The sequence below is a fragment of the Ailuropoda melanoleuca genome, chromosome 5 (genome assembly GCF_002007445.2).
Source record: "Ailuropoda melanoleuca isolate Jingjing chromosome 5, ASM200744v2, whole genome shotgun sequence".
Lineage (NCBI taxonomy): Eukaryota > Metazoa > Chordata > Mammalia > Carnivora > Ursidae > Ailuropoda > Ailuropoda melanoleuca.
In genome coordinates this window covers 2,724,963-2,748,140 of record NC_048222.1, presented here as the reverse complement: position 1 = coordinate 2,748,140, position 23,178 = coordinate 2,724,963, and the positions used below count along the sequence as shown (strand labels likewise).

Here is a 23,178-nt window from a genome sequence, read left to right as displayed (position 1 = left end):
TCTCTGCTGGCACTTACGGACATACGTGACCTCCGGAAACTCCTGTTACAGGGGAAATCAGGAGACGCTAAGCATCTCTGATTCTTGCCTCTCAAGAAATAGTTTCAGATGCATCCATTTGGGAATGAAGTGCATGTGTGTACCTCAAACCCAGAGTTTGCAGTCAACTGTGGAAAGAATATAATTCTGAAGTTTTTGTACCACCCCGCGAAAGTCTATGTAATCATCTGCCCTGTGTATTATTTTGCCTAATTGCCATTAGAACTTTTTTCTAGGAGGAAATTTTATGCTGCGATCCTAAGAAATGAGTTTTAGTTTATAATTTCTTTAGGAGTTGGGGATTGCTTGGGTGTATATGTGCACATGTTGGTGGAAAACCACTCGCCAATGTCTGCCTTGTGATAATGATACTGTAACTGCAAATCCTGTTTGTTACATGTTATTTGAGAGACTCGTAGGTTTTAAGATCTTGACTTCTGTATATTTAGGGCTGTGGCTCGTGTGATCAGGCCCCAGAGAAGAAGCTTCATTCTGAGTTCTTTTGCTCCCTCACAGAGCTGAGCAGTGTCCCAGTGTCGTTGCTGGTGGTTTATCCCGGGTTTCCCCATCTCCTCCACCCTGGATGTCCTGTTACTTATTTTACGTGGCAGGTATTAGTCCTACCCCAGTGAAGCTCAGCCTGGGAAATCTTCCATCCTGTTTCGAATCCTGGGATTCCAGCTTTCCCTTTTACGCCATGCAGACAGTTGGGATTGCAGACAACATTGTTGCTCCTTCTAACCACCAGCATCTTGCCCCGAAAAATCCCATTGCAGATTATTTCTCCACCTGTCTGGCAGGGAAATCCAGCACTGTACAGGGTGAACCCCCCAGGGGTTCAAGCCAGCTGAATTGAGCAGACAACGTGTGTGCTAGCTGGACGTAGCTCATCTCTGCACAGCCGGTCGTACGGAGGACGGTGAGGCAGGGTCCGCTGGGTCTGTGGTTGTGGCCAAAGTCAAGTGCCGACAGCCCCTGGTTCTCCAGCTTGGACCTGCTTCCGTTTTGTGGAGTGGGCAGTTTCTTTCTTGCTTGGAGCTGGTCTCCCTCTTCCTACATATGAGGGAACTTCATACACCCATTCAGGCTTGCCTGTGTTTCCTGTGTAGCTCGTGAAAAAGTGAACTGAGAAACGAAAAGGGAAAATATTTGCTCTGCAAGTTTTTTACAATAAAAATAGAAAATGGCACGTAGAATAAGAGGAGTGCGTAGGCTTGCCGTATCAGAGCTCAGTGTTTTTGGCCACGGGATCCCTTTACCGTTCTTGAAAACGGTTGAGCTTTTGTCTATGTGGGTATATCTTTTGATACTTATCATCTTAGAAAATAAAACTAAAATTAAAAACATTTATTAATTCTTGAAAAATGTTAATAAGCCTATTACATTAACGTCGGTACCATTTTTATGAAAAATAACTATTTTCCAAGATAAAAAATAAGTCAGCCTGAAGAGTGCATTCATTTACCTTTCTGCTGATCTCTAACTTCTGACCTCAAAGAAGATGGCTGCGTTCTGTTGTGATTCATGGCACTGGTTGAAATACACTAGGAAAATGCAGACTTAAGCAGACATGTAGTTAGAAAAGGGGGTATTTTTATTTTTATTTATTTTTTTTTAAAAGATTTTATTTATTTATTTGACAGAGATAGAGACAGCCAGCTAGAGAGGGAATGCAAGCAGGGGGAGTGGGAGAGGAAGAAGCAGGCTCATAGCAAAGGAGCCTGATGTGGGGCTCGATCCCACAACTCCGGGATCACGCCCTGAGCCGAAGGCAGACGCTTAACCGCTGTGCCACCCAGGCGCCCCAAGGGGGTATTTTTAATAGCCTTTTCACTTAGCTGTGGATATTCTTCTTTGATCGCTCACCACAACTCAGGAAGAGATGGTTTCCTGTAGGTCAGTTGCAGGGTGGAATCTGAAACCGTATCGGTGAACATTTTTTTTTTTTTTTAAAGATTTTATTTATTTGACAGAGATAGAGACAGCTAGCGAGAGAGGGAACACAAGCAGGGGGAGTGGGAGAGGAAGAAGCAGGCTCATAGCAGAGGAGCCTGATGTGGGGCTCGAACCCATAACGCCGGGATCACGCCCTGAGCCGAAGGCAGACACTTAACCGCTGTGCCACCCAGGCGCCCCTGGTGAACATTTTTGATTTTGTTACATTGAAATGCAGTTGGTCCCTCTTGTGCTTTGATGGGTCTTACCCTTAGATGATTTCGTAGCATCGTGCCTCGATCGTTTAGAAACTACTGGTTTGTGGAGTGATGCACGGCATCCAGATATGCTCTTGTACAATAGGGAGGAAGAAGACATCTGTTAGCACCGCCGATCTTACCCAAAAAGTCTTGAAGCGTGGCAAAGCTGTCAAACTCATCGTGGCACATAAAAGTTTCCCCAAATTCAAATTTTTTCTTTAAAGATATAATTTTATTCTTGGAAAAAAAAGTGCTGTCAGGTGATTTCCTTGAAGTGACTGGCTAACTTTTTACGCCTTAGAGAAAATATCTGCTAAATCCTGAGTCTTGATTACTGTGTTTTGTCACTTTTTTCTTGGTGTTCCATGAAAAAGGGGAGCTAGTTCTGCTTCTGACTCTGTCACCCGAGATAGTTATCCCCGTTGGTACATAGGGGAAGCATTTTGTGTGTACTCCTGTTCTGTCAGACAGGCATGTACTCAAGGCTGAGAGTTGATAAAATGAGTACTTTTTACTCCTTCATCAAGGCCTTTTTAAATGAAATTGGCATTGGTTTAACAAAGCTGGGTGTGTGGTGGTGGAGGATACAGTGACCAGCATCCCAGCTTGGCCCTGCTGAGCTGGTTCCTGCTGAGGCGCGAGCCGTCTTCCCACCGTCGCTTCTGTACCCACCATGCAGACGTCTCCGTGGCGTAAACGACAGTTTGTTTTCGTGTTACTATGAAAATACTTTTGAGCTTGTGAAGCCCCTAAGAGCGTCTTAGGGTTTCCCTGGAGTCCATGGACCATAGTTGGCATGAAGACACTGTGTAGGGCAGGTTGAGGTGTTTCTCTGGCTTTCTGTGTTACCCCCTTAATGATTTTTACACCATTCATAGGTTACGCATAGTGGCAGTGCTGAATTTTCTAGCTTACCCACTGTCCTTAATTAGGTGATTAATCTGTCACCAGAAGGAAACTGTATCTAGGGAAGCTACTAATAAACAGAGTTACCCGAAATATCCCACAATTGAGAAACCTTGTCAAAACTGAGAATTTTCCTGCAGATCTTTCCTAGTTCCTTAGCTGGAGAAATGTCAGTTTGTCAGTGAACGCTGCGTTCGTAAGCATCCACTTTTCTTACCTGGTTAAGGGCTAGAAGGATGTTTTTCATTACTGAGACTTTACATGAGAAGGTGGAACACTTTTTCTGTGAAGGGCCGGTTGTAAATGTTTGAGGCTTTATGGGCAGACAGTCGCTGTTGCAGTTATGCACGGCCACTGCGGTAGATCGAAAGCAGCTCCAGACGGTATGTGACTGAATAAGTGGGACTGTGTTCCAATAAAACTTTATTTACAAAAATACACACTGGGGGCTGTAGTTCGCTGACGCCTGCTCTAAATCCGTGGCCTTGCATGTGGGATGTATATACCCAAAGAAAAATGCAAGATGAGCTACAAAAAAATAGAAAAATGGTGAGCTTCTCTTTATGTTCATTGTTGACTCATTTTAAAATTTCTATCTTTGTTTTATAATATATAATACTATTACTATTGTAGTATTTAGTGTATTAATAATTATGAAGAAATTAGGGAGTTCTCAACATATTTTTCTTTTTTTTTTTTCTTTCTTTTGCAGTGGGCTTAGTAATGGTGGGGATCACTGCTTGAGATATCCTCTTTCCTAGTAGTGCCTAAATACTTTGACTTTTTTCAGAACTCTTTCTCCCTAATATTCAAAGTTTATCCCCTCTTTCTTGAGGATGTAATTTGTCCCCATGACTCTTACTATTGAAATTAGCACTGGCTTCTCTATAAAGAGGCTTTAGATGGCCTGTGTTAATATTTTTTTGCCAATCAAGTTACAGAAAGTGTATTGGATGGACATTTCTGTCTGTTAGAAGCATGAGCATGCCTACGCATGAAAGAACAGCCTGTATTTCAATGGCAGTAGTTTGGAAGGATTCATAGTGGTGTAACCTGAGTGTGATATGGGTCATTCTCTGAATTTGAGAGGTTTTACAGGAATGTTGGTGACGTTCTCATTTGCTTGTGAATTGCGGAGAAGAGAATACAGGAATTAGACAAATTGGAGGTGCAAGAGGAGAGATTAGACAGACCACACGTGGACCTGGAGTTTGTTGGCAAATAGGGGCCATGATTCTCATATGCACTTGTGGATTTTCCACAGTGGCAGCTGACTCCATGTATCTCTATGTGAACGTCATTTCTGATTGGCCATCATTCAAAGCTTTGTCTTTTCATTCCAGTCTTTCTTGTATCTAGTCATCATAGTTAGAAACAGCCCTTCTTAAGCGTCCCTAAAACCATTAGTGATCCTGGAATGGAAGTTCCATGAAGGCTGGGCTGTATCATCTTGTTCCTGCTGTCCGACGTGATGCTCTTGGGTCAAACCAGTGGCTCAGAATAAAGGATTTTCAGGGGATACTGAGCGACTGCAGGGGAGCAGATCATCATCCTGGGAGGTTGATGGGATTTTTTTTTAAGATTTTATCTTATTTATTTTTTTTAATTTTATTTTTAAAAAGATTTTATTTGGGACACCTGGGTGGCTCAGTTGGTTAAGTGTGTACATTAGGCTCAGGTCGTGACCCCAGGGTCCTGGGATCGAGTCCTGCCTCAGGTTCCAAGCTTGACGGGGAGAGTCTGCTCATCCCTTTCTCTCTGCTGCTCCCCCCCGCTTGTGCTCTCTCGCAAATAAATAAATAAATGAAATCTTAGAAAAAAAGATTTTATTTATTTATTTGAGAGAGAGAGTGCAGTGGGAGCGAGCCTGAGCGATGGGGTGGGGCAGAGGGAGAGGGAGAAGCAGACTCCCCGCTGAGCAAGGAGTCTGACATGGGGCTCAGTCCCTGTTCCTATGTCTTCACCCAGCTCACTAAAGTCTTTAGGGGCCCACCTAGGAGCTTCAGGGGAACTTTATAAGCAACTCGAATGCTGTGATGGATGACTAACTCAAAGGCTGTATCATAAGCGCGTGTAGGACCGGACACACTGTTGCTGAGTAAGCGGTCAGGGAGAGAGTGACAGTGTGCACGTGGGACCGTCCAGTATACTCCCTGGAGAAGAATAGCAATTAGGAAGTACTTGGGAAAAGCCCACTCCCTTGTTATTTATAGCTCCCCGAATTTTATTTAAGTATATTCTCAAACTTTATTCTGGTTTAGATATCACCGGTGGGTCAGAAAGAGGCAGAGCTTGAAGAAGGCCTTGTTGTACCTCTCTCCGGGGATCCCTCAGAGGCCTGTGAGCTGACGTGTCCAAAGTGTAATTAGGTTGTAATCGGAGTGGCGGGGAATGATGTGGGTGTAGAGGTGGTGGGGCCGAGGCGAGGAGACTGTCTAGCTTGAAAAACATCGATTTTCTTGTGTCCAGGAGATTTTTAAGAGGTGCTAATCTCATCAATCCTCTAGAGACTCAACGACATGCATCGTTGAGTTTACACGTGGCCTGAGAGCCCAGCCTGCAGCTCGTTCCCTTCAGACTCATGTTTTCGTGTTTTCATACTTCTTGCTCATCGAAGTGACGTTTTGAGCCTGACACTTTGAGGAGAAGAGTTCTGATTGTGGGTTGTTTGTCAAGGTTGTCCCGAGGGCATTGGTGTAATTCTTTCCTCATTAGGCTCTGTCCCTTTATTTCCACTCTCATTTTGAAAGGAAGAAAGGCCGTTTGGAGTGTGGAGTCAGGTGTAATAGCACGGGCGTCTGTTTTCCTTCCCCAAATGTCTGTGAACAGTTGTGTCAACAGTGGTTTCCAGCTGGGGTCGAATGGACTCTGACGTACAAGTTGGTGTTATTTTGGGGAACTTGAAAAAAAAAGTAGAACTTGTTTTTTCCTTTTTTAAGATTTTATTCATTTATTTGAGAGAGAGAGAGAGAGAGAGAGAGAGAGAGAGAGAGAGCAAGCACAAGCAGGGGAAGGGGCAGAAGGAAACTGCCCCCTGAGCAAGGACCCCGATGTGGGGCTCGATCCCAGGACCTGAGATCATGACCTGAGCCGAAGGCAGACACTTAACTGACTGGGCCACCCAGGTGCCCCTAGTGGAACTTGTTTATTTTATAACCATTTTATTTGTGTGTGTGTGTATGTTTTATACTGAACGTAAAATATTGGGATAGTGGCTCATGTATATAATTTACAGATAAACACAGATTTGGGGGAGGTCTGTGCTCAAAATATTTTTCAGCTAACAATGAATGATCAGAAAATTTAGAGATGATCTGTTGAGGATTCCAGTCATGTCCTCATCTGTGAAGTATTCAGATTGTCACATACCTTACGGACTTGGTGAGTGGTCTTGCTAATCACTTAATAATAGCCGGGACATACCTCTAATAAATTAGAATAGCAGGAAGGACTAGCTAATCCATGACATTTGAAACTTTTCAAAGCCTTCCAACTTCCATTTTCAAACTAACTATGAAGGACAAAAGTCTAAGTTTTCCCCGGAAAGGCTCTCAAATGAATATGTCCGGAAGATACTGCTGTGGTTTGAAATCTTACCACCTTTTCCACGAGAGGAATTCCATCGTGCGCGTGCAGGAAGCGTGCAGAGTGGCAAGACCGCATTCTTGCATGAAGCACCTCCTTTGAGCCTCTGGATGTTTGTGAGATTTATTAGGGGAAAATCTTTACTCCGGTGGTGTGCGGATATGCTGCAAATAATTACCATGCCGTTCCCTGGGTGGTTATACTTTACCCACATTGTGGATTATGGGGCTTGCCAGACGGCCTTCAAATCTGGCAACTATTTTTATTCCTTACCACCCTTTTGGAGTGTTTCACACGTCTCTTTAAAAATCCCAGTGTTTTTGCAGTTTCAGAGAGGAGAAGGCAGGCAGGGACAAGTGAGTAAGGAGGGAAATTTGGCCCCAAAATAATAACTGGGAAAATTAAATTCTTAGGAAGTCCTACGATCAGAAGGATGAGGCTTGGCAGCTGCTAACCCAACAGATGATCTAGAGTCTAGAGAAGCAAAGAATTTGCCAGTGACCCAGACCCTCAGTCACTTGCCAGCCTCTTTGTTTTCGCAAGTTAACTTTTTAAAATAGCCCCCAAGTATTAGCAGCTTATGTCTAATGTCGCAGACACAGGAGCACTGTCAGTATTTGAGAAGTCACTCCAGGATACATCCTAGTGTTAACTTTCCAAATACGAACGGAGTGAGTGGTTGAATGTGATGGAGAAGGTTTGGAGTCTTTGATCTAAAATCCTACGGCTGCACCGCCCTGGTTCCCTGGAGAGGAGGTTAAAGATTCTTGGGGACACGGAAGGCAGGTGAGTCAGTGAGCTGGTAGCACAGTGGTTGGGACAGCGGGTCGGCGAGTCCCACTGTCTGGGTTTGAGACCTGGCTCTGCCCAGGTGAGCATTGTGTGATCAGGCAGCTCTCAACCTTCCCTGTGTCCGGTGGGCGGGAGAGGGGGGGTTTCCATCTGTGAAGCAATGTGGATCATAGCGCCTCCCTCGTGGAGACTCTGTGGATGAATGTGTCTAAAACATATTGTGCCGGTACATAAAAATGTTTAAATAAATGCTTGCTACTGTTTTTTCTTTCTTTTTTAAAGATTTTATTTATTTGAGAGAGAGAGCAAGCAAGTGGGCAGGAGGAAGGGCAAAGGGAGAGGGAGAGAGAATCTCAGGCAGACTCTCCACTGAGCATGGAGCCCAACACAGGGCTCGATCCCAGGACCCCAGAGATCATGGCTTGCACTGAAATCAGGAGTCAGATGCTTAACTGACTGAGCCACCCAGGTGCCCCTGCTTGAGACGTTTGTATCCTAAAAGACGTGCCTCCTTTTAAAATGAACAACTATATCAAGTGGCCAGTTTTCTTAATTAAAAGAAAAAGAGTTCGAGATACAAAATCCCTGCACGACAGAAAATTTTGCATTTCCAGAGGCTAGTTTGTGATCTTTTCTGTGACGCTGCTCTTATCTTGTCCATCTTGACATTTTCTTCTGGAAAGGTACAAGTGAAAAACTTGGTTCTTTTGAATTTTAAGGGAAGGTTTGGATCACTCAGAGTTGCCAACCGAGATGAGAAATAGGGATCTCAGCTTGTATTACAAACCCCAACCCACGGCTGGATTAACACCACAACCACAAGGAACAAGTCGATTAGGAAGAAGGTTAGGGAATATTGATGGTGTCATCTCTTTCCACACAGTGTAAGAAAAGATTCTGGGGCGTCTGGGTGGCTCCATGTTTTAGCGTCTGCCTTCGGCTCAGGGTGTGATCCCGGGGTCCTGGGATCGAGCCCCACATTGGGCTCCCTGCTCTGCTGGGAGCCTGCTTCTTTCTCTCCCACTCCCCCTGCTTGTGTTCCCTCTCTCACTGGCTGTCTCTCTCTCTGTCAAATAAATAAATAAAATCTTAAAAGAAAAGAAAAAAGATTCTGCCCCGTGGCTCTAAAGGGTATTGACACTGGATCTCCTCAGGGTTTGGAGTCTTAAAATGTTTTTGCTACCATTTTAAGGAAATAGAAATACCCTGTGAAATGGGAAGAGAATTTTAAGGAAATTGCTTCTTTTTTGCTCCCATTTTAAGAAAATGGTAGAAGTGTTCTATGGAAATGGCAAGAGAATGTTGTGTTGCCATGTTTCCAGGGCTCAGGAGAGGGTTCTCTCAACTGTAGTTCTTCAAGGATGACTTTAGTCTTCAGATCAAAAGTCAAGTGGTAATTAAGACTCTCTTAGGAGATCAAAGCAACACACAGTGGGAGACACAGTGAATGCCATGGACTGATGGTAAAAAGCTGTTACTCTGCGAAAATCAGTCAAGATGACAAGCATTGGTGTTTGGAGACCTTTCTGCATGATGTAATATAATGCCAGCAGTGCTTAGTGAAAACATGAGAAAGCGTCGGTTCTGATCGGCACAGACCCCAGCAGGGAAGTGCAGGGAGCTCTTTGCAGCGAGGTGATATTGGCATAGCAGTTGGGGGGCCCACGTGAATGCCAAATTGGGTATTTATCCTAGTTTTGCTTGTTTGCTCACTTATTACTGTGTTCTAAGAAAGCCATCTGGGAAAATGAATTCTCAGGAATCAAATTATTGGTGTACGGTCTTTTGTTTTTTCTGTTGGGTGAGATGCACTGGTTTTGATCATAACTGGCTATGGTTTGTTACATTTAGAACGTTGGCCTCTGTGTCATGCTGTCTTGATGGCTTGGACGGTCTGAGAGTAAGATTCCAGGAATCCTGAACGTCCCTCGGTTCAGACCTTGGCTTTTTTCTAAGTGTTTGCTGAAGTGCTTTCTGGATGCTTGCTTCTCAGATTCAAAGCTCCCCATTCTCCACACAGTCCAGCCAGGGTGAGAGAGGTTTTGGACCCGAGAACCGAGGTTTGACCTGCTGTTATGTGCAACTGTAGTTTATTTACTTTGGTTTCTGTTTTGTATTCTAATGTGTGGACATTCCACAATTTATCCATTCTGCAGTTGATTGGATATTTGGGTTCTCTTCACCACTATTTTGAGCAATGCTGCGAAGGCCATTCTTAGAGTTGTTTGTGGAGAGAAAAGCATGCAGTTGTGTACCGGAATGCAAACAATGGTAAAGTCAACCACTCTACCGACCACTTAGGTCCAGAGTTGGGCTGTTGCCTTTCCTAAGAAGACCTGTGTGAATCCGTTTTCCTTTGCGGTTTCCCCTGCGCCCCTCCCCGACCTGGGTGTAATAATTATTCTAACAGTCCTTGTGTTTCTTTATGGTTCCATCATAAAAGTATGCATATTTCAATCGGGGTTGTAGTAACTCTTTAATGAGTTTAGGTCAAGTGATTTATTTTGCCTTGGCTCCTGTTCCAGCCTCCGGCCAGAAGCCTACTTCTGTCTCAGGCTTCTCCCATTACCTTGGCTACCTGTCGCCTGCGTGACGGAAACTGCTGCCTTCCTCTGATACGTCCTACCCTACATTGCTGCAATTGTTAACCTCCCGAAACACTTCTGTGCTTCAGAGCTTTTTATGGTCACCCTGTCTGCGGTCATGTTCCAAGTAGTGCAGCGTTCAAGCCCGGTTTCTGGGGGCCAGGTGTTCTGCTTATCCGCTGCTGTGTGCAAACCAGTGCAGACCGAACGGCCTACAGCGTGAGCAGTCGCTTGAAGTTACCTGTCCAGGCTCTGGGCTCCATGTGGCTCTGCTAGCCGGTTTCTGCTTGGGCTCCTTCAAGCCCTTACAGTCAGACGGGGGCAGGCTCCACAGCCGTCTCGAAGGCTTCTGCATTCACACGTCTGGTGGCTGATGAGCTGTCTGCGGGGACGCCTCCACGTGGCCTTCCCACATTGCCTGGACTTTCTCAGAGCAAGGCAGCGGGCTTCCACGGGTGAGCATTCGAGAGAGGGAGCTGAGCAGAAGCCACGTTACTGCCTTTTCAGTCCTTGCCCTGGAAGTCCCGTAGCGTCAGAGGACACATCCACGTCGTCTCCAGGGTCTGACAACTAGGGATACAGCCCTTACAAACGATCATATATAAGTTTTTGTGTAAGGACAAGGTTTTATTTCTCTTGGTGGAGTGCGAGGGGTTGAGATTGCCAGATCTTATGTAAGTGTATGTTAGACGTGGGCACTGTCGGACTGTTGGCCACCTCGACTGTGCTATTTGTGTTCCCATCAGCAACGTATGAGGGTTTCAGTTGCTGGGCATCCTTGCCAGCCCTTGTCAGGTTTTGGTTTTTTTATTTGTTTCATTTTAATTTTAGCAACTCAGTAAGTTTGTAGTGGCATCTCATTTTGGCTTTAAATTGCATTTCTTTAATGGCATATAATTTCAAACATCCTGTTTTTAAAGATTTATTTTTAAATAGAAGATAATTATCACATGGTTTCACTTATTTATGGAACATAAGAAATAGCAGGGAGATCGGTAGGAGACGGAAGGGATGAATGAAGGGGGGGTTAAACAGAAAGGGGGAATGAACCATGAGAGACTATGGACTCTGGGAAACAAACTGAGGACTTCAGACGGGAGGGGGGTGGGGAATGGGATAGGCCGGTGATGGGTTTTAAGGAGGGCACGTATTGCATGGAGCACTGGGTGTTATATGCAAATAATGAATCATGGAACATTACATCAAAAACTAGGGATGTACTGTATGGTGACTAACACAACATAATAAAAAAATTAAAAAAAAATAAAAACAATATACAAAGGTAAAATAAATAAATATATATATTTATTTGAGAGAGGAGAGAGAGAGAGAGAGCATACAGAGGCAGAGGGAGAAGCAGACACCCCCCCCCACCAGCAGGGAACCTAATCCCAGGACCCTGGGATCATGACCTGAGTCGAAGGCAGACGCTAACTGACTGAGTCCCCCAGGTGCCCTCAAACATTTTTATATATATTTCTTTGTCATTGATACATTTTCTTTGATAAAGTATCTTGTTTATATCTTTTGCTTATTTTTAAAAATTGCGTTGTTTCTTATTACTGACCTCCAAGAGTTCTTTATGCATTCTGATATCAAGTCCTCTGTGAGGAATGTGATTTACCAGCATTTACTCCCAGCATGGGGCTTGTCTTTCCCTTCTCTTAACAGATCTTTGGGAGAGCAAAGACATTTGATTTTGGTAAAGTCTGATTTATGCATTTTTTTCCTTTTATGAATCATGCTTTTGGTGTCAGATCTAAAAACTCTTTGACTCTGTTGGCCATTCCTTGCTCTATTGACCATTTCTTCTCCTAGAGTCTCTAGCTGTGGAGTTGGCTCTGCCTTTTCAGGGTTTTTGCAGTTCGTGTAGAGACGATGCTGCCCCTCCCCCCATTTCAGTGTAAAGCCTGGTTCTACTAATGATGTGTTATTCACTTCCTGCAAGCGACTTCATTATGACAAAAGCGAGTGTACTTCAAATCAAGAGATTCTGAAGCATAGTCACTACCTGACATTAAATCGACAGAAGGAGACGCTGAGAATGCTTTGCCCTAGTTCCTGAATGTAGAGGTGCAGGGGACACTCTTGAACTAAGTGTGTAAGAAGTTGGCATTTGCCCCCAGAGAAGCTACAAGCTGTCACCAGATCCCAGGGAGAGTGACCCGCATTCACTCTTGCCTTTGGTCGGGCGAGGGAGCGGTGAAGGGAGTGAAGACCGTAAAACCACCATGGAAAGAGTTGCTGTTCGTGGTTCTAAATCTGAAATCTAAAACTTAAAGTTAATAATGCGGCAGTTCGTTAGGACAGGCGGCCTATGAAACCACGTGACTGAGACTAGTAATTTCTTTGCATTGTTTTCTCCCTTACCTGTGAGGCTCCTTTCTCCCATTTCTTTATTTAAAATTGTCGTTATTTATTTATTTGAGAGAGAGAGGGAGGGAAGGGGAGACAGAGAGCACAAGCAGGGGGAGCAGCAGAGGGAGAGGGAGAAGCAGACTCCCTGCTGAGCAGGGAGCCCAGTGCAGGGCTGGATCCTAGGGTCCTGGGATCATGACCTGAGCCGAAGGCAGATGCTTAACTGACTTAGCCACTAGGCACCCCTTCTATCTCCTTTTTAAAGCATGTCTGATGAAATGGTACATGTGATTGAACAAGATGGTCTGTGTAGCATGCCCACCATGGGGCCTGGTACCCAGAAGCTATGAAATAATGTGTATTTCACCCCTCTTTCCACCTTCTGCCTTTCTTTTCTATTTCAGTAACAATTTGAGTATTTGCTGTGTTTCATTGCCATGCGGGAGAGACTGATCATGGCCTCACTGAAGCCAGAAAACCGAAATAGAATTGGTTTTCAAAGAACTTATGACCCAGATGGTGGGAGACAGATGTTGAATACAAACTATAATCCAAGGCAGGGTAAAATTAATGCTAAACAGAGATGCAGACAGGGCGCTGGCTGAGATGACCCAGGAGACTCACAGAGGAGGGGCTGTGTGGTGTACGCATGGCAGGATGCTTGGATTCTCATAGAACACGACAGTAAAAGATGCTTCTGACTGTGACATTGCTTGGTATGTTTGATGAGTAGTAAATTTTCTGCTTTTGTCTTGAGCATGAGTTAGGGGCATGTCGTAGCAGGTCAGGCTGGAAAAGTAGAGTGTGGACAGGTCTCGGATGCAAGTAGCTGCCCTCGATGGCTGAAGGGTATGTGTGAAGCATAAGACAGAAGTACACCCGGGCTAGCTCATGTCTGTGATCGGTACGAGGGACTGCAAGAAGGTACCAGAGGGTTGTAGGATGCTTGCTAAGCATTGGGAATCCATTCAGGGCCACTTATTATCTGCAAGGCTAGACAGTGTCCTTGCTTACAGCATAAACTCCTCAACTAGAGAATACATTTGACTCTTAACAATGGTGGGAGGGTGGGGGCAGGGCCAGTGACCTCCCCTCACAGTTGAAAATCCAAGTATAGCCTTTGACTCCCCCAAAACGTAAGTACTCATAGCCTCGTGTTGACCGGAAGCCTTACCGATAACATAAACACGTAACACACACTTTGTATATGTATTATATACTGTATTCTCATAATAAAGTAAGCTAGAGGAAAGAAAATGTTATTAAGGAAATCATAAGGAAGGGAAAATGCATTTAAATTACTGTACTTTTTTATTAAAAAGAAATCCATGTAGTTCAAACCTGTATTGTTCAAGGGTAACCTGTACATGACATTCTTGATGGTTAAAAAAATCAGACTCGTTAATGTAGAAGGAGTAGTACGGTTTCTCCTACAGCAAGGAGGTTCTCTGAGCAGACGCTGCCACCAGGCTCTTTTCCTTTGGATTTAGACATCAGGGGCCCTAGAGGTGGTTTAAATTCAGCTTTTAGGAATTCTGCTTGCATCGTCCTGAAGATCTGTCCCAGAGAATTGTTGTCTCGTGGCTGAAGCAGTTTTAGCAGGATGTTGTGTTGGTGAATAATAGGAGCTAACAAGTGAACTTGATGTCACAGATTAAAGTGCCAGCCTGGCTTGGGTAAGAGGGCTTTCAATGGACGCTGTTATTTCTGCCTCTAGGGACCTAATACCCATCATCGCTGCTCTGGAGTACAACCAGTGGTTCACAAAGCTATCTTCTAAGGATCTGAAACTGGTAAGTAAATGAAGATGTTGCAAATGTTGATTACTTCTGCTGGGTTTCAAAAGCCCAATAATTATCAAAAAACATTTGTTTTGCTACTAATCTGGCAAGCTGCATACATGCTTTTTTCTTGAGGAGGTATTTTCCTGTAAATGATCTGCATGCCGTTTTACCAAGTGTGTCATGTGAGGTGCTCCTGAGAAGGACTTCGTCATGTTTTCAGCTGCTTCAGACGATCTTAGATAATGACCAGAGAGACACACTTAGCGGAGCCTTCAGTACAGACCACTCTGTTGGCAACAACTATTAAAGTTACGTTTGCACAGCTGCAAATAGCAGATTGGATGTGTCTGTCCTGCATTCCATCTCCACAAATCTTCCCTTCCTAAGGATTTGGGGAAACATTATCAGGTAGAGCTGGTCTGCTGGAGTGATGATAGCTAACTTTAATTTTCTAGAGGAGTTTTGGGCGGATTTATATGCAAGCAAAATGGTATCAGAAGTGAGCTGCTAGTTTTCATACGGTATGGGGGAGCCAAATTTTTGGTCTGTTTTACTAGTGGAAGTGAGATGTTGTGTGGGGAGTTTCTGCAGGTTCAAAGCAGCTGTACGGGCAGATGCTTATACGTAAGTTCGCTTTCTCCTACTTCAGTTTAGGACAGGAAATAACCTAGAGGTCGTTTTATTGGCGACTCTGTATTCGAGCCTCCAGCTTTCAGAGGTCACGGGAACTGGAGGCTTAACGATTTTCTTAGTGAAGAGGTAAGATTTTGATGGAGACTTGGATCTGTAGAAAGTAGAGGGTTGAGATTTGCTGGTGGATAGGCTGCTGGTTCTCTGAATTTGCCTGGGGTGTGAGCGGCTTAAGGTATTATTAGTATGGGCATGAGCTGAGCTCATTTGGGGCCAACTAAGAGCCAACGTGGTATAGGAGAGAGTGTGGGCTTGGAAACCTGGGTCTTAGATTCTGGGCGCTATGACAAGGCTGTGGGACCTTAGGTAAGTCACTTGACATCCTAGGGCCTCCCTTTCCTATTGTTGAGAGTTAATTGGAGCTCATGTCTTATTCGTCTCTGCCCAGTGCTTATCAGAGTATATGGCTCCTCATAGCTCTTCCATAAAGATTGGTTTAATGAATAGGTATCAGATTAGTTTATTGAATGAATGAATGGACATAGCAATATAGCTAATTTGCAGGTTACTGAGATGAGTAAATCATGTGTATAGAAATCCCAACCCAGTACCTCACATATTGTAGGCATTTCCGGTTAACTGTTGTTCTTCTAGCCTCACAGACTAGCAAAGAGGGTGAGAAATGAGCAAGCGTGGGGATGTGAGTTGTGCAGACGGTATCAGCCACACAGGAGAAGGATCTGTGCTCAGTGAGTTTGGAGCTAGGCACGGGGGGAGGGGCAGGTGAACTCCTAGGGAACAGACTGGACACCGTGATGGGAGGGAGACCCAGCAGCAGAAGCCGCTCAATTGCTGCTTGCTGGGCTGGGGACCCTTTGCAGGACTGAGCCCACAGAGATGACAGGCGGGACAGGGGGAGCCGTTGGAGGAGTGAGAAGTAGATTAGCTCGGGGATTGTGCGATCAGGGAGAACAGTGCTTCTGTACCAAGTCAGTGTGCCTGGCTCATTGGAACATTCCTGTAAGTTCGTGACTTTCAAAATGGGGCACAGGGCCGCTCTGTGGAAGGGGTGAACATCTCACTTTCAGAAATCATGCCAACTCACAAACGATTACGGGAATGTGTCCTGGCCATCAGGACTGCCGTTCTATCGTTGCTTCTCACGGGCATGATCTCTGCAGTTGCTGGAGATGTTTCAGCAAGAAATTACGCACCTCATCATTTTAGTTCTGGAACACGAAGCGTGTAAGTGCTCAGACGCCTCCTTGGATGTCTTGGGATGAAAGGAAGTGTAGTGACAGGATTTCAGGGCTGCCCTTACTGCTTTTCTAGTAACTCAGATTTAAGCACAAAAACACCTGTGTGTATATTTTTAATATTTGGTATTTTAAAGTGAAGAATGGTCTTTGGGATATCACTCTTCAGTCTCAAAAAGAATAGCAGTTTTTCATGTTTTTCACCCAACATTGAAAAGAACTGATACTCGCCCCTTTGATGGGGATGGCAAGATGCCATTTCGGAACCTTTGCTGATATTCAGTTTATTGGAGCAAAGGACAGGATTACACCTTTCTTGGACTTTTTACAAACGTGGCTTCACATGGCACAAAGGAGTGACTTCCTCTCAAGTTATACGAATTCTCGGGGTTGTTAAGATTACTTCTGTGCTAGGTGCCACAGGAAAAATGTGTCCTATGTGCTTTATGCTGATCTTAGGATGCTAGTTAATAGTCATTATCCTCAATTTAAATAGAAAGGTAGAGGGATTTTCTTTTTTTAAATATGCCAAATTTGTGATTAGGAGTAAGTTTCTGTCTTACATTCTCGACTCATTAAAATCACAGTACATGGGGGTCTTGCTCAAGTCTTGATTTGATAACTTAGCAAGTCAGTGAGCATCATGGGGTCTTTTTACATCTTAAAATGGCATGGTTGGGCCAGTTGTATGTGGTTCCTTTTAGTTATAAAATTCTGTATGTGTTTTATTTTGCACTAGTTTTTTGCTGATCACGATTTCTCTCATTTTTATAGTATACTTTTGAGTTTCTAACTAAATGCAAGCTCTTGGAGAGCCATAGTATTAATTTGCTAAGAATTTTTTCCCCCTAAATCAGGGAATGTAGTGCAGAACAGGCAGCTGACAATTGGGGAGCACTACTCTAATGGTCATATGTTACTTGCCATCTAGGTTTGGATATGTGTGTATCTCTTTAAAAATTTCATCACCATAATATTCTTCAGTGTAGAAAACAATTCTTGTACTTGCGCACTTAAAAAAAAGTAGCAAAATTAACATGGACATGAATGACTTGTTATACTTCTCCCCTACCAGCATTTTAAAGAAAAGATGGACATACATTTTGTACATTTTCTGTAATAAATTTTTATTACAATAATTATACCCAGTAGGTAAATGAAAGCCCTCCTTTGGGAAATTGTTTTTCTGGATGCTCTGTAAGGTGGCCCTGGAAAGATAATGATATGCCATGGATTGTTTTTGGAAATGATGATAATCCCTGCAAAAACATTGTCTAAGCAGTCACTTTTTATCATGCCAACCCAGAGTACAATCAGTTCCCCTGGTTGTATATTGTAAGACAAAGAATTACACTGATAAGGGGGTCACCGTTTTGAAAATCACCATCAGCATAATGTAAATTGCAGGCATTGGGTCAATTGGAATTAATTTTCCCCTCCCTTCATCAATCTGTGGGACACATCAGAAACTCTGGGACTGTGTGAAAGCTGCATTGTATGGAATTGGATAGCACATGAGAATCACAAGTGCCTTAGATGCCTAGGACTCATGTGTTTCCAAGTGAGGTTTTCTAAAGGATATTCACTAGCGAATTTTTGTTACATTTCAGACTGTTTCAGTGATGGCTAATACAGTTGGATATATATGATCTGATAAATCAAAGAATTATAATTTATTTGTGGCATTTTCGGAAAAGAAACTGCTTTGGTTATGGTATGCCATGGTACACAGAACTTTCTTCTTCCCTCCCCCCCTTCCTCTCTTCCTCTTTCTTTCCTCCATCCTGCCTTTCTTTCCCTCCCTCCCTTTCTCTTTCTTTCTCTCTCCCCTTCTCTCTCCCCTTCCTTCTTCCCTTCCTTCCTCCCTCCCTCCCTCTCTCTGTCTTTCTTTCTCCCTTTCTCTCTCTCTCCCCTTCCTTCCTTACATCCCTCCTTCCTTCCTTCCATCATAAAGGATTTAAATAGACTCTAAGTTGTGATGAGATTTTAAAATCACTTTTTAATGTAGAAGAAATTTTAAAACCAGGAGGCATCTTAAATTAGTTTTGGAATAAGGCAGAAACATAAACAAATTAAGAAACATTAATATATAAAATTTAAAAATTTGTAAAATTCCGCCACCAGGACACAACTCTTCATTTTCCTAGCACCCTCAAGTCATGTGCTACATACATCAGCCATTTCAGTGGTTGTGATCTTTAGTAAACATTTCATTTTAATTCTGCATTTTCATATAATTTTATTTTATATATAAAATATTTTGACAGATACAACTTCACAACTACCTAATTTAAAAAAACATAATGTTTAGCAATATGAGAGAGCACTTACTGAATTCTTATTGGGTTGTTTCCCCCTTTATTTTAGAGAACATCAGCGGGAACGTCCTGATAGTTAACGTTTATCAAGTGCTTTGTCAGTCACCCTTTTAAAGTACACGCCATCTTTGACCCTTAACTTTCTTATCTATAAAACGAGAATAATAATACTTAACGGTTTTGTAATGAAATACACACTAAGGGTTTAGCTCAGGGCCTTGCATGAGACAAGAGCTCCGTAAAGGGATGGTCGTCAGAACCTAGCATCATTACCGTCTCTAAGTCTTTTGTTCTCATGCTGGAGATCACTTTCTTTGGGAATTCTTTTTGGTTTTCCCAAGATTGGGATATGCCTCTGAGTGCCCACAGCACTACAAAGTGGCCTTTTAGTGATTCCATCATAATGGTCTGTTTTCTTGTCTGAGTGCCTTGTTGGATGGTTTACTCTTGAAGGCGGGATTTCCTGTCCCAGGTGGCATTGTATGCCCAGGACCTTCACTGTGATGGTGCATAGTCGTGGATGCTGGGTCAGGTTTTCTTGAGTGAATGATGCGTGAATAAGTGGTTTGTTTAATTAACACTTTGCATCTGCGTGGCTGTGTGACAATAAGGCGAAGTCTCCTCTAGACATGGGCGTGATCAAACGATGTCTTCTCTTACAGTCCACTGATGTCTGTGAGCAGATCCTGAGAGTGGTGAGTAGGTCCAATCGGCTGGAGGAACTGGTGTTGGAAAACGCTGGGCTTAGAACGTGAGTATTGTCCTGAATATACAAATATGTGGCTTCAAAGCTTTCTGCCATTTCCTCTAAAATTAGTATATAGTTTTTTTTTTTTTTTTGAAAAAGGTTGAAAGGTTGAATCACTCACATATAAAGTATAGGGTCTTCTCTTTAAAAAAAAAAAATAAAGGATCCCTGTTCTCCCCATCATTGCAACAGTCAAGGGTTTTATAACATCCTCTGTGGTCCGGTGACTGGATGTGTTTGAGGGAGCATGGCGTGGTGGCTAGGAGAGAGGGCCCTGAGCCAGATGCCTCATGGCCTTGGGCAAATTGCTTCATTTCTGTGCCTCCGTCTCTTTATCTTTAAGATGGAGAACACAAGAGCACCTATCTTACAGAAGGATGGCTGGGAGAAGTAAATTAATACATGGAAAGTGCTTAGAAAAGTATCTTTCATGTTATAGATGCTCTGTGTCAGCTCTTAGGAACATCATTCATGGTAGTCATGGTAATAATGTATTTCCCATGGTTTCATTGCTTTGCTTGGATTTCTTTTATCTGTTTCTCTTTCCAAATCCATACTTACTTGTTCAGTACTCGGTGGTGGCTTGGTAGGCAGTGCCCAAGCCTCCGGTGGAGTTCAAATCTGGTAGAACAAAGACTTTACTGCTCCTAAGTGAGGGGGGTAGACAGGTTCATAATTATAGCACTTAGTGTGTTATTTTAAGTACAACATACCTAAAATAGTGATTTTGAATTTTTCTTAAAACATAGTGGTAACAATCGTAGACTTTAAACTCAATAATTAGGGCAATTTTGCATTTGTGAGTATTGCATGAAATAGGAATTAAGATACAGTGAAGAGCCGATTGCCATTTTCATGAAAAGCAGATTCAATTCAAGATTTTTTTTTTAAGTTATGGAGGGACTAAGTAATACTATTAATAGCATCCTGTAACGTGTCTTTAAAGGGGTAATTGTATATTTTCTTCTTGCTTTTGAGTGAGGTTTTGGCTAAGCAAAATGAGCCACATTTTGGCTGCAGCTTTACGGATTCTCTAGTGAGGATACATACTTGTGTAGACTAGATGGGGTGTTATCGGATGTATCGTAAGTAGACTAATATTGTAAAGAAAGGTTTTCTTTTTTTAGATTTCATTCTAGCTCTTCTAGCTGTCAGCGTTTTATTTGAGCAGTTTTACATTTCGTGATAGTTACTCTTGGTCTTTTGTTTACTTGCAGAGAGTTTGCCCAAAAACTGGCCAGTGCTCTCGCGCATAATCCCAACTCAGGACTGCACACAATTAACCTTGCTGGCAACCCACTGGAGGATCGAGGTACTGTAGCGATTTGTGTGATCACTGATGCCACGATTGTTAGAGCGTTGGGCAGTTTTCGTGCGGCCACACCCAGAGAATGTTGTCAGGCTCCGTTGTAATTACTTAATAAATGCTACTGATGCTTTGTTCGCATCTGAGTTTTCCTACCCTTTCATGAAAATACTGGTGCTAAATTCATTACCTAATTAACTTCTTTTGAAGCGATACAAACAGAAAAGAGGATATTATTATTATTATTATTGTTATTTTTAAAGATTTTATTTATTTATTCGACAGAGATAGAGACAGCCAGCCAGAGAGGGAACACAAGCAGGGGGAGTGGGAGAGGAAGATGTAGGCTCACAGTGGAGGAGCCTGATGTGGGGCTCGATCCCATAACGCCGGGACCACGCCCTGAGCCAAAGGCAGACACCTAACCGCTGTGCCACCCAGGCGCCCCAAGAGGATATTATTTTTTAACTACCGTATTAGTTTCTTATGGCTGCATAGCAAATTACGGCCAACATGGCAGGGATGTATTACCTGACCGTTTCCTTGGCTCGGTAGTCTGGGTGCAGGTTCGCTGGGCTGTCTACTCAAGAGTCTCTCAGGGCTGAAATCACATTGTCAGCTGCGGCTGTGATCATGTGTGACCTATGTGTTCAAACTTGCCGGTTGTTGGCAGAATAAATGTCCTTAGTTCTGCAGGACAGAGGTCACCATATTCTTGCTGGCTCTCATCAGGGACCACTCACAGCACCCAGAGGCTGTGCTCAGGTCCTTACTACATGGTCCCTCCTCTCACTGCGAGCCAGTTTGTTTTGTGCTTGAGGCAGTAAGGAGCACATTTCTCTTTTAAATAGAGCACCTGATTAGGTCAGGCCCACCCAGGACAGTCTCCCCTTTCAATTAACTCAAAGTCAACTGAATAGTAGCCCAGTCAAGTTAGTGATGTGTAATATACTTGTCAGTCTGCCCCGCACACTCAAGGAAATTATACAGGGATGTGTACCGGGGGGGGCAGGAATCTTGGGGACCATCTTACTATTCTGTCTACCACATATATTTTTTAATATTTAACAAGATTTGAACATGAGGATTGGGAGAAAATGAAGGACTGGAGTTCATGATGAGGCAGAGGAAGGTTTCGTTTACAGCGTTTGGGCAGAGGGGAGAGTCAGTAGGCTTAGAATGTGAAACTTAAGTGTTTGAATTCTCAGTAGGAGAACATTAATGGGTGGGGTTTAAGAAGAAATAGCTTTATCTCTAGAGGGAATATTTTGTTTTCATTATGTGTTGCAAATGTTTTCCAGCACTGTTGAATAAAAGCCTTTCATCTTGTAATGCTATATATTTGATGAGGATTAATTATTAAACTGAGCTGAAGCTACTGATAAAGACAGTTCTGCTTTGTGTTCCTGATGGAGACACTGTTCTTCGTGGAAAAGGATACCCACTCATGTGGTATCCACGCCAAAAATAAAGAGCAATTTCCTAGCACTGAAAGTAGTGAATCTAAAGGAAGTTTGAGACTGAATTAGAAAACTAGATCACATGAAAATCATCCTCGTGGAATCAACCACAGCTGAAAATCATGGACGCATATCCCTGAAATAGGAGTTTCTTGGGGGTGTAGGAGTTTCTTCAGGAAAAACAGATGTCTCTGTTAGTCAATTGCTAGAAAGTGATGAATATGACAAATGGAAATGTACATGGAGATCACCTTTTATAGATAGGACGGCCGTTTTTGCTTTGGTTTTTAAGATGGAAGGGACCCAAACATGCTCATCTACAGACCAGACAGAGTCAGTGTTGGGGGGGTGGGGAGGTAGGCAATGGAGGCGGGTCTGTAAGGTTGCAAACCCAGAGTGCAGAGGCCAGGAGGGGACACTCTGTAGTCCTTGGGGAAATGCAGATGCACACCACAGTGACGTAGTGTGTCACGCACAACCAGTAGTGTGGCTGTGATCACAGCAAGTGTTAGAGAGGACGTGGGAAATGGAGACGCATGCTTTACTGGTGCGAGTGTAAAATGGAGCAGCCGCTTTGCAAATGTGTTAGACAGTTTCTTAAAAAGCTAAGCAAAATTGGGGTGCCTGGTGAAGCATCCGACTCTTGGTTTTGGCTCATCCCGTGATCTCAGGTTTGTGGGGTCGAGCCCCACGTTGGGCTCTGCGCTCTGTGCAGTCTGCTTCAGACTCTCTCTCTCCCTCTGCCCTGCCCTATCCCCTCCACTCCCGCATGCACACGCTCTCTCTCTCTCAAATAAATAAATCTTAAGAAAAAAATAAAGCCCAACCCAGATTTGCCACACAATGCAGCAGTTCCACTTGTAGACATCACTGAGAGATGTGAAGCCTGTGTTCACACATGAACCTGTGAATGAATGTTTATAGCAGTGTTCTCTGTAAGAGCCAAACCGTGGAACTGCCCCGCGTGCCCCGCTGGCGAGAGGGCGAACACGGTGCAGTGTGTAGACCGAGGTGCACAGTGTGTAGACCGAGGCGCACAGCTGAGCCGTGGAGGCAGACGACGGGCTGATCCGCGCTGTGGCATGGTGGCACCTCAGAAACGTTGTGGCAGGCAAAGGAAGCCAGACCCGAAAGACCACATACAGTTTGCGTTCGGGGGCTTGGAAGGAAGCATGCGTGTGAGGCCCTTTGTCTCCTCGTCTCCCGTGAGCCTCAT

At 43.7% G+C, this 23,178-nt stretch overlaps 1 protein-coding gene across 1 annotated transcript in view; it reads left to right on the top strand.

Annotated features, from left to right (window-relative positions):
* Positions 1–23,178, top strand: part of CARMIL1 (capping protein regulator and myosin 1 linker 1) — a 301,196-nt gene that overhangs the window by 134,574 nt on the left and 143,444 nt on the right. The window contains exons 9-11 of the mRNA XM_034660237.1: positions 14,178–14,253; positions 19,111–19,199; positions 20,414–20,508. Of these exons, the coding sequence (XP_034516128.1) occupies positions 14,178–14,253; positions 19,111–19,199; positions 20,414–20,508 (260 nt within the window). The remainder of the gene's footprint in view (positions 1–14,177; positions 14,254–19,110; positions 19,200–20,413; positions 20,509–23,178) is intronic.